This window comes from Bombina bombina, chromosome 1 (genome assembly GCF_027579735.1).
Source record: "Bombina bombina isolate aBomBom1 chromosome 1, aBomBom1.pri, whole genome shotgun sequence".
Classification (NCBI taxonomy): domain Eukaryota; kingdom Metazoa; phylum Chordata; class Amphibia; order Anura; family Bombinatoridae; genus Bombina; species Bombina bombina.
The window spans coordinates 142,824,964-142,837,462 of NC_069499.1; the positions used below are offsets into that span (position 1 = coordinate 142,824,964).

At 37.0% G+C, this 12,499-nt stretch overlaps 1 protein-coding gene across 1 annotated transcript in view; it reads right to left on the reverse strand.

The window, feature by feature from the left end:
- The window catches only part of KLHDC2 (kelch domain containing 2), an 80,103-nt gene that overhangs the window by 43,799 nt on the left and 23,805 nt on the right, over positions 1-12,499 (reverse strand). Inside the window, exon 5 of the mRNA XM_053697653.1 lies at positions 9,231-9,309. Within this exon, the coding sequence (XP_053553628.1) occupies positions 9,231-9,309 (79 nt within the window). The remainder of the gene's footprint in view (positions 1-9,230; positions 9,310-12,499) is intronic.

The following is a 12,499-nucleotide window of genomic DNA, read 5'->3' on the forward strand; positions in this document are numbered from 1 at the left end:
TATCGCTCTTAGCTCCAGAATATTTATTGGAAGGAGAGACTCCTCCTGAGTCCACGATCCCTGAGCCTTCAGGGAGTTCCAGACTGCACCCCAACCTAGAAGGCTGGCATCTGTTGTTACAATTGTCCATTCTGGCCTGCGAAAGGTCATACCTTTGGACAGATGGACCAGAGATAGCCACCGGAGCAGAGAATCCCTGGTCTCTTGGTCCAGATTCAGTTGAGGGGACAAAACTGTGTAATCCCCATCCCACTGACTGAGCATGCATAGTTGCAGCGGTCTGAGATGTAAGCGTGCAAACGGCACTATGTCCATTGCCGCTACCATTAAGCCGATTACTTCCATACACTGAGCCACCGAAGGTCGCGGAATGGAATGAAGAACCCGGCAGGAATTTAGAAGCTTTGATAACCTGGACTCCGTCAGGTAAATTTTCATCTTTACAGAATCTATCAGAGTCCCTAGAAAGGAAACTCTTGTGAGTGGGGATAGAGAACTCTTTTCCTCGTTCACTTTCCACCCATGCGATCTCAGAAATGCCAGTACTACGTCCGTATGAGACTTGGCAATTTGGAAGTTTGACGCCTGTATCAGGATGTCGTCTAAATAAGGGGCTACTGCTATGCCCCGCGGCCTGAGGACCGCCAGAAGAGACCCTAGAACCTTCGTGAAGATTCTTGGGGCTGTAGCTAACCCAAAGGGAAGAGCTACGAACTGGTAATGCCTGTCTAGAAAGGCAAACCTGAGAAACCGATGATTATCTTTGTGTATCGGAATGTGAAGGTAAGCATCCTTTAGATCCACTGTAGTCATATATTGACCCTCCTGGATCATAGGTAGGATGGTACGAATAGTTTCCATCTTAAATGATGGAACTCTGAGGAATTTGTTTAAGATCTTTAGATCCAAAATTGGTCTGAATGTTCCCTCTTTCTTGGGAACCACAAACAGATTTGAGTAAAAACCCTGTCCTTGTTCCTCTTTTGGAACTGGATGGATCACTCCCATAGCTAGGAGGTCTCGTACACAGTGTAAGAATGCCTCTCTCTTTATCTGGTTTGCAGATAACTGTGAAAGGTGAAATCTCCCTATGGGGGGAGAAGCTTTGAAGTCCAGAAGATACCCCTGGGATATAATTTCCAACGCCCAGGGATCCTGAACATCTCTTGCCCACGCCTGGGCGAAGAGTGAAAGTCTGCCCCCCACTAGATCCGTTACCGGATAGGGGGCCGTTCCTTCATGCTGTCTTAGAGGCAGCAGCAGGCTTTTTTGGCCTGCTTACCTTTGTTCCAGGTCTGGTTAGGTCTCCAGACCGCCTTGGACTGAGCAACAGTTCCCTCTTGTCTTGCATTAGAGGAGGTTGATGCCGCACTTGCCTTGGAGTTTCGAAAGGCACGAAAATTAGACTGTTTGGCCCTGTATTTGGACCTGTCCTGAGGAAGGGCATGACCTTTACCTCCAGTGATATCAGCAATAATCTCCTTCAAACCAGGCCCGAATAAGGTCTGCCCCTTGAAGGGAATGTTAAGCAGCTTAGACTTTGAAGTCACGTCAGCTGACCATGATTTAAGCCATAGCGCTCTGCGCGCTTGTATAGCAAAACCAGAATTCTTAGCTGTTAGTTTAGTTAAATGAACAATGGCATCAGAAACAAAAGAATTGGCTAGCTTAAGCGCCCTAAGTTTGCCAAGTATGTCATCCAAAGGAGTTGCTACCTGTAAGGCCTCTTCCAGAGACTCAAACCAGAACGCCGCAGCAGCAGTGACAGGGGCAATGCATGCAAGGGGCTGAAGGATAAAACCTTGTTGACAAAATATTTTCTTAAGGTAACCTTCTAATTTTTTATCCATTGGATCTAAAAAAGCACAACTGTCCTCGACAGGGATAGTAGTACGCTTTGCTAAAGTAGAAACTGCTCCCTCCACCTTAGGGACTGTATGCCATAAGTCCCGTGTGGTGGCGTCTATAGGAAACATTTTTCTAAAAATAGGAGGGGAAGAGAACGGCACACCTGGTCTATCCAATTCCTTATTAATAATTTCTGTAAACCTTTTAGGTATTGGAAAAACATCAGTACACACCGGCACTGCAAAGTATTTATCCAGTCTACACAATTTCTCTGGCACTGCAATTGTGTCACAGTCATTCAGAGCAGCTAAAACCTCTTTAAGTAACACGCAGAGGTGTTCAAGCTTAAATTTAAATGTAGAAATATCAGAATCAGGGATTCTCCCTGAATCAGAAGCATCACCCACAGACTGAAGTTCTCCTTCTTCAGCTTCAGCATATTGTGAGGCAGTATCAGACATGGTTCTTAAAGCGTCAGTATGCTCTGCATTTCGTCTAACCCCAGAGCTATCTCGCTTACCTCTAAGTTCAGGTAGTCTGGCTAATACCGCTGACAGTGTATTATCCATGACTGCCACCATGTCTTGTAAAGTAAACGCTATGGGTGCCCTTGATGTACTTGGCACCATTTCAGCGTGAGTCCCTTGAGCGGGAGTCAAAGAATTTGACACGTGGGGAGAGTTAGTCTGCATAACTTCCCCCTCGCTAGATTCCTCTGGTGATAAATTTTTTAAAGACATAATATGATCTTTATTGCTTAGAGTGAAGTCAGTACAATTGGTACACATTCTAAGAGGGGGTTCCACCATGGCCTTTAAAACATAATGAACAAGGAGTTTCCTCTATGTCAGACATGTTTATACAGACTAGCAATGAGACTAGCAAGCTTGGAAAACACTTTAATTCAAGTTAACAAGCAAATATAAAAAAAGGTACTGTGCCTTTAAGAGAAACAAATTTTGTCAAAATTTGAAAAACAGTGAAAAACGGCAGTTACACAAACGAAATTTTTACAGTGTATGTAATAGGCTAACAGAGCATTGCACCCACTTGCAAATGGATGATTAACCCCTTAGTTGAAAAACGGATAAAAAAAACGACAGACGTTTTTTAACAGTCCCAGCAAAGTGCCACAGCTTTACTGTGGCTCCTACCTTCCCCAATAAACGATTTTAGGCTCTTTAGAGATGTCCTGTAGCATGCAGGGGACTCTTGAGGAAAACTGGATGTCTCAGTCTGTAATTATAACTGCGCAAAAAAAACGCTAAAATAGGCCCCTCCCACTCATATTACAGCAGTGGAAAGCCTCAGGAAACTGTTTCTAGGCAAAAATACAGCCAGCCATGTGGAAAAAATTAGGCCCCAATAAGTTTTATCACCAAGCATATATAAAAAACGATTAAACATGCCAGCAAACGTTTTATATAGCATATCTATAAGGGTATTACCCCTGAGAATAAGCATGATACTAGTCGTTATTAAATCACTGTATTCAGGCTTAACTTACATTTATCAGGAATCAGCAGCACTTTCTAGCATTTCCAATCCTAGAAAAAATCATAACTGCACATACCTGATAGCAGAATAAACTGCACGCCATTCTCCCTCTGAAGTTACCTCACTCCTCAGACATGTGTGAGAACAGCAATGGATCTTAGTTACAACCTGCTAAGATCATAGAAAACTCAGGCAAATTCTTCTTCTATCTCTGCCTGAGAACAAATAGCACAACTCCGGTACTATTTAAAATAACAAACTTTTGATTGAAGTTAATAAACTAACTATTTTTCACCACTCTCCTCTTACTACCTCCATGCGCGTTGAGAGTTGCAAGAGAATGACTGGATATGGTAGTGAGGGGAGGAGCTATATAACAGCTTTGCTGTGGGTCCTCTTGCAACTTCCTGTTGGGAGTGAGAATATCCCATAAGTAATGGATGATCCGTGGACTGGATACACCTTACTAGAGAAACAACCAATGTTTAATCCTTGAACTGCTAAGCCATTTACGACTCAGTGCTCGGCTGTTTTGGAGTTTTAGGTGAGGTCACACTGAAGTCCAACTATATGTCTTTTTAGTGAGAAACCCATATATATGTTGGGGGGTAATCATCAGACCTAGCAGATTTAAACTATATCATTATTTTATGTATATACCAGGACAAGTTATACAACAAAGTGTATTTGTATTAAAATTGTAATAAACAAGGTGGTAAAGAATAGTGTGCATGTGTGTTTTTTTCTAAACTCTATTTTTAATTATATACATATATTTATTTTTATATGAAAACTGTATATAACCGTGGGACACTTTGAGACACTTTGTAGCACTAATCTGTCTTCCTATCTCGCCTCAGATCACATTGCAAGAGAGGAAGTAGTGCTGACAGCTAATGATAGCAGTCACTGGCTGTCACATTGTATCAGTGACTCCTTGTCACCGTATCTAAGTGCTGATTGGATCCAGAGTTGACAGCGCTCATTTTGTCATGGAGGGGAAGAATGGCACCGTACAAGTTATTACATTCCATGCCGTCCTAACAGCGCTAAAGCCCAGCACTTTTAGGACGGCAAGGAATGTCCTAAAAGCGTCTAGGGGTTAAACAGCTGACTTTAACTGTTTAACTCTTGAACTGCTGAGCCATTTCCAACCCAGTGCTAACCTGTTTTGGAGTTTTAGGTTTTTAGAAACCTACACATTATATAAACATATTTTTTGTCAGACCTAGCAGATTTATACTATATCATTATTTTATGTATATACCAGGACATGTGACAATTATACAACAAAATGTGTGTATTTTTATTCAAATTGTAATAAACAAGTTTGTAAAGAATTGTGTGTCTTTTCTAAACTATATTGTTAATTTAAAAAAAAAAAAAAGAAGAAGTTATCGTCATATAAATAAGGGCTTATGTATATAACTTTGATCTGCACGTATTCATGACAGGTGCTCACTATTAACAGTGATCACCTGGCTATAAAAACCTATGTAGAACCCCTTCCTACAAAATGTGTTTTTTAATTTCTTTTATTTAGTTTGTTTACATACTATACCATGGTGTGGAGGTTGTAGGAGTTAGGGAGCGGAGATTAAGGGGGTTATAGCCCCCCTCCCCATCCAGCTCACTTTTTCTGTTTCACTATCCCTGCCACTTCCAGGTTTAAGCTGTCACCATGCCTACGCGTGGTGACACTACTTACATGCCCGGATTCCCCAACTGAGGCCTAACCCCACACAAAAACTGCAGGGGAAGTGCCCCCCCAGTACAACAACATGTGGTCGTCATCCACACCAGGGGGGATAAAAATCAATTTTTAAAAGAAAAAAAAATAATTAAAAATAGTTTTTGGATAATTATGAGATTTTTTTTTTTCAATTAAAATTAGAATTATTATTTTTTTATTTAAATTAGACTATAAAATAAAATGCTTTTTGAGCAAAAATCAATCTAAAGATAGCTATTTACAATACATTAAAATCCAAAAGGTTATTCATCCTGAAATAAGGACTATATTTTAATTATGTAGCAGAAGGCTGTATATTCATTGCTGTAATGTTTATTGTATTTTTTTTGGTAAATTAATTCCATTAATTCATTCACCAGGTAATGCTCTCCCAGAGGATTCTGTCAGATTATTTTTGACATTTTTTCTATATAGAATATATTATCACATATTTTTGGTTTTGTAAATCTCACAATTGTGAATTTGCGTCTGCAGAAATAAGATGCCTCTTCTTCACAGCAAAAAGTCTAATTAAACATACAAAGTCGATTATTTTCTTTCCAGCTTACTTTCATTATCAAATTTGTTTAATCTCCTTGTATCCTTTGTTGAAGGAGCAAAAATGCACTACTGGGAGCTAGCTGAACACATTGGAAAGTTGTTTAAAGGAATATGAAACGCAACATTTTTCTTTCAGGATTCAGATTGAGAATGTGATTATAAACAACTTTCTAATTTACGTCTATTATCAATTTTTCTTTGTACTCTTGGTATCTTTTAAGGCTGCAACTAACGATTATTTTCATAATCGATTAATCGGCCGATAATTGTTTTGATTAATCGACTAATCGGATAAAAATAAATATTTTTTTCCCTATATTTAAAATAAAATCCATGTACTGAGTGTTATAAATATAAACTTCCGACTAAAACTTTACATTAAAACAGCAGAGCACATTTTTATAATTAAACAAAACTACAAACTGTTTGAAAAGAGGTAGAACTAGTAAGAGATAAACTATCACTGTTAATAACATTCTGTTATTCACTCTTTCAGAAACTTTGCATTGAAATGCAAAAATGTCAACATGTCCACATGCTCCTGGCTGAGGCTGGCTCTCTTTTTGCAAGCTATTTTGCCTGCATTCGAGAGGAGGCGCGCAGGTGGTGTTGAGGTGCCTGAGATGCACAAGTAGGGTTTTGCCAATTTCACCAAGGTGGGATATTTAGCTTTGTTAGTTCTCCACCAATGCAAGGGGCCTCTCAACAAAGTAAGCCTGAACTTCATTTTAACATATCTTGAATATCTATATGCACTGGTAAATAACCAGCTATAAAGTTAGGGGAAAAATATCTAGTCCCCTCTTAAAATAACAGATATATACTTATAGGAGGTTGAATTTGGTACATATTCCAATTAATTAAAAATAAGAAAAAAAGGCAAAAGGGCTAAAGATTATATATCAGTAAAAGGACACAGCCTTGCACATTTATCTATACAGTACATATAATCAGCAATAGCAAGCGATCCGCTAATAATTGTGCAAACAGATAATAGTGCACATCAATTCATTTAACAAATCCCATCAATCTAGGACTAAGTGTAAATAACAAGCTCAGTATTATATCATACAAAGCATAGCCCCAAATCACCTGATTTGATATAAACAATCCAAATTATGACTCCTATTTTATTTCTGGGTTGCACATAAGACAGGAATAGTTGTAAACTTAAACAGAAACTTATACTGTCCTAAAAAAGTGAAAAGTAAAATGTCTGTAGACGTCCTTTAGGCTAAGGACATAACCATAAAACACAATACCATGTGCAGGAGCTCAAAGGAGTGAAGCAGCTGGTGCTGTGCACAGACAATCTAATTGCAAACCAACTAATCGATTATGAGATTCGTTGACAACTATTTTCATAATCGATTATTATCGATTATGCCGATTAGTTGTTGCAGCTCTAGACTATCTTTTGTTAAAAAGTAGGGACATAAGCTCAGGAACAAAGCAAATTTGATAATAGAAGTAAATAGGAAACTTTTTTTTAAATAGCTTTTATTGAGGTTCAGGTGATGGCACAATAACAACAATGTATTTCAGCACAGTTTACGTGTAAGAAAACAAACCAAGATGGTTTTCCAATGTACATCAAATAATAATTGGACAAGTTTTGTACAACATAGATATGTAACAGTGATTAAAGTTAAATGGTGAACATCTTGCTTGCCAAGTGGACTGTAAGTCTTCTAAGTGAAATATGAGGCCACTTTTGGACCTCTTAATGTTATAAGAGACACAGAGCTACAGAAGACTGTCATGAGCATTAGGGGACCATCATGGATCCCAGTAGTGAACCTCAGTTTTCTTGTTATTTTTTTTATCAAAACATGGAAGCCTCCTGTAAAATGCTAAGCCACTTTTGGACTTCAAACCTATTAAACTAATGTATGGAGGGCTATAATAAAGGGCTGAATGTGGACCCTCAGCCAATTGCTGAATGACTGTGCTACAATTAGGTAATAAAAACGGATATATTGACACTAGCTATTTCAATAACTTTAGATGCTAACATCTGGAAAGTAATACGATTAGCAGCGAGTATCTAAGTGGACACATAATTAATGAGGCAAACTATTAGGTATAGGGGTTACTTAGGAGCTCAACCAGTGAAGGGGTTAATAATCCTACAATGTAAAAGATTATCCTAGTGTATCAAAAGAGATCTATAAGGCGCCGGGGCAGGATGGGCTTGGGTTTGAATAGTCATTAACTAGAAGCTATCGTGACCTCTGTAATTCTTACTCCTCAGCACAGTATTAAACTGATAGCAGTCAGCAGGCTTATATATCTGTTACTATCTCTAGTCTCATCCTTTAACTAGTTAGTTGAGGTATTCTCATACTAGCGCAATTCCCCCAGCCTATGTTAAGTTATAAGTTCACTAGGCTGCAAGCAATGGGGTACAGGTTCAACCTGACAATGGGGGGAGAACTATAGAGAAGCGGCTAGCGATAGAGAAAGAGGTGAGGCAATTTATGTCTAGCAATGAAATGAGAGCATCCAACAGCCTGAGATAATTAAAGATAAAGTAAAATACGAGATCTGCTTCATACATAAACATAGCTGATACATATAGGTAACCCTCACCTGACCTTTTTATCTCCTGATTGAGGGGTATTAATGTATCTATAAGATGTAGTATAAACAACTACCAACTGATTGTAAGCTTCTTAATATACCCCGTGGTAAGAGGAGATATAGACTGATAACGGGTCTAAGCATATTACCATCTAGCATGGTGATAACATATGAGTTAGTAAAAATGTAGTATAAACCACCAACAACTAATTGTGAGCTTCTCAATATACCCCGTAGGAAGAGGAGATATAGACTATAAACAGGTCTAAGCATATTACTGTTGAACATGGTGATAACATATGAGCTAGTAAAAATATAGTATAAACAACCACCATAGGAAACTTTTTTAAATTGTATTATCTGTCTGAATCACAAAAAAATGTTTTTTGAGTTTCATATCCATTTAAAATTGCATGTGCTATCTGAATAAAAAAAATTTAATTTTGACTTTACTGACCCTTTAATTCCCATTATTCCCCTGCAATTCTATCATTTCTATGTAAACTAAATCAACCCCTTACTAAGTTTCAAGAAGCTCAATGAATAGAAGATGATCGTTTGGAGACAAATAGATTTACACATGGCCCTACGAGTGATGAAAGAAGGGGCAAGCAGTAAAAATGAAAATCCACCTTGATCAACATGAGCAGCATTGTGTGGATGATAACCATGTGCCGTCATCCGCAGTTAAGGGGTTAATATCAGAAACTAGGACCAAGTTTGCCACGCTAATTGTAGAAATATGCCACCATGTCCTGTCTGTTTTATCTTTTGTCTTGCTAACATCACCTTGGGTGTGGAAATGATTAGTAAACAAAGAGGTGCTAGAGAGGGATATTATCAGGTCATACTGAACTATACAGAGTTATTTTCTACACAATATAGCAGGATCGTCTTTGCCCTGGAGCATAAGCAAGCAGTCGTATTCATTCTACATAATAAGAGGGGATGGGGAAAATAAAAAGAAAATAAACTGTAGCCTTAAATATTAAAACAATTCTCAACTTACCCCAAAAGATGTTTCATCAAACTCAAAAGATCCTACTGTGTCCTCTTGATAATATCCATATCCACCAAAATAAATCAGCCTGTAACAAAGATAACAGTACAAGACAAACTATCATATATTTAAAGGGACAGTCAAGTCCAAAAAAAAAAACTTTCATGATTTAAATAGGGCATGTCATTTTAAAAAACTTCCCAAAGTACTTTTATCACTAATTTTGCTTTGTTCTCTTGGAATTCTTAGTTGAAAGCTAAACCTACGAGGTTTACATGATAATTTCTTAGACCTTGAAGACTGCCTCTAATCTGAATGCATTTTGACCATTAGAGGGCATAAGTACATGTGTTTCATATAGATAACATTGAGCTCATGCACGTTAAGTAACCTAGGAGTGAGCACTGATTGGATAAAATGCAAGTCTTTTAAAAGAACTGAAATAAGAGGGCAGTCAACAGAAGCTTAGATACAAGGTAATTACAAAGGTAAAACTTGTATTATTATAACTGTGTTGGTTATGCAAAACTGGGGAATGGGTAATAAAGGTATTCTTTCTTTTTAAACAACAAAAATTCTGGTGTTGACTATCACTTTAAGTCAAGTTGCATGCTACAAGAATATGCTATTAAAGGGCTCAACATCTAGCAAAAGGATAATGACAAGAAGATGACAGTAGCTTTAACAGTTCAAAGCAAGAATTTTAACCAGAAAGGTCTTTAGTTAAAACAAAGCATCAAACATGATTCTATTAAAAGTGATAGTAAACTCTCCCCTTTTTAAAATCAGATCCGGAATGTTAGTGATATATTAGATGGAGTTTCATTCACCTGTTGTAATGAAGATGTGCTATAACTTACTTTTTAATATAGATATGAAATTCAAATATCCCGTGCTCCCGCCACCCACTTCAAAAGTAAATTTTTCTCTTAGCTAAAGGTTTGAATTGTTGTCCAATTAGCACACTCCCCAAATGACAGTTTTGTTGTAGCTAGAGCGCTGACAATTCAAACCTTAAGCTCAGGGAAAGAAAATTACTTTGAAGTGGGTGGCGGAGTGTGGGGAATTTGAATTTCATATCAATATTAAAAAGTAAGTTATAGTGCAACTTAATTACAACTGATGAATAAAACTCCATCTAATATATCACTAACATTCGGAATTAAAAAGGGGAGAGTTTACCATCACTTTAAATATTCAAATTTAAAAAACATATTAATATCTCACTCAATCTATTGAAACAATTTAACATTATTTTTTAATAGATTATTTTTTCCTTCAAAGAATTCAGCTGTATAACAAATAGGGTCTAATCTAGCGGTGGCATATCATTTTGAGAATGCATGCGCAAACTGGCAATAATAATCCTTTTAATAAAAAACCTTCTTGCAGGCTGTATAGTGGCAGACTAGAGGTAGCATGCTATGTGCTAACAAAATGTGTGTATCACCTTGGGCAAGTGTGCTATGGTCAACCATCCCCGGTGTATATTTTGTAAAGGAAGACTAGCATATAAAAAGTGCTGTTCAAGAAATTTGATGGTCCCATGAGACTCGGGGATGCCATATAGTATTGAAAGTTCAGAGATCTTCATGGGATGCTCTGGCCTCTGCGTCTCCCTCCTGACCCACTTTCTCTTTCCCCTTTTCCATTCCTCCCCTTTTTTTTCTACCCTTGACTAGTTCTGCTTTTGCTTAATATTTTTACTTCCCTTTACCTACCAGCATAGACAGCTACCTCAGGAACCTAGTCACATTCTGTGTGGTATGTAAACAGAGTATTTATTAGCATATTCAATTTGAGCCCCTGATGTATCTTCTTTTTTCTTTATAATTTTCTTTATTTTCTCAATATACTAAATTACACAGATATGTACCATTGTTACAATTTACAATTAAAACTAAAACATTAGAAGGGTTGGTCAACACAGGGGTTGAAGAAAAAAGAATGCATTTGGATAGCACTTAACTCTCCCTGTAATGTGGTGAATGTAACATCAGTGTCTGGAAGTGTACTTAGGTGATGTATTTAAAATATAACCTTTATTGGGTTATGTTAAAATTCAAAGAACACACAAACAACACACAATTAAAATTACAAAAGAATTTAAACCGTTGGAACAATATTTTCTCCAATAGGTAAGGGTAATGGGTTGATGGGAAGTGTCACCCTCAAAAAAATGGAGTGGCACTGGCGTGGGTGTGAATTATTGTAATATTTCCACGGGATGATCTGATAAGTGGGTGATTATAAAGTACTGTGATCTTGGAACAAGGAAATCTTGCACCAATTATATTTAGGATATGTATACTCGTGATAAACCAAGGTCTCACTGATGTATCATTTTTTAATAAAGATCACGTAATGTAACTTTATCTTGCCTTAGGCTGTAGGAACAAGTAAAATTATACTGGGTATGTGTCTAAAGTAGTAATTGAAGAAATCGGTATAATGACTGATAATAGTCTGGTTCATTTATCTCAAAGTCACTTGTCAGTGGCTCGTTTTAGAGAAAGTTTCATGCCTCATGCTTTTGGTACATAATGAATTTATGAATGAAATATGAATAAGATTTTGAATGTGTTGAAAAATAATAATATTATAATGAGCTATTCCATACAGTAGACTCCAAGATTTATTGATAGGACTATAATGTCCACACAATCAATAAAAATTAGGATCTTATTGTTTTAGTGTTAGATACACATGATAATTTGAATTTTATTAATCATACCCTTGTGAGTTAGCTAGGTATCAGGGGAAACGATTTGGGAATGGATAGAAAATATTGAGTGGTCACTTGTCAGTGGCTCATTTTGAAAAAGTTTCATATCACCATGCTCTTATAGCATAATTTATTTGTATATCAGTTAAACTAAAGTAATATCAAATAAATGCTTCCGGTCAGTCACTCAGTTTCAGATAGTTTTAATAATTATATCTGATATAATAGCAAACGTGATAGTTCTTATATTGAAAGTATCCCGCAACAAAATTTAGTTGTAGACTTATTTTTAGTAATATATTTTGACAAGTAGTTAAGTTATTAACTCTGATGCGCTTCTCAAATGGGTTGGAATTTGAGGTTCATTGGTACCAGATTATGTTTCAATATTGTATCAAAATTATTTGGGATTGTAAAGGTGCTTACTACAATCAGTTAGACACAATTCATTCACACTCCAGTATATTTATGTTACTATGTTGCAGTCGTTTTGCAGACTGCACGGATCACTAATGGTTGATTACAAAAATAATTGCTGGAATCAGATAGACAA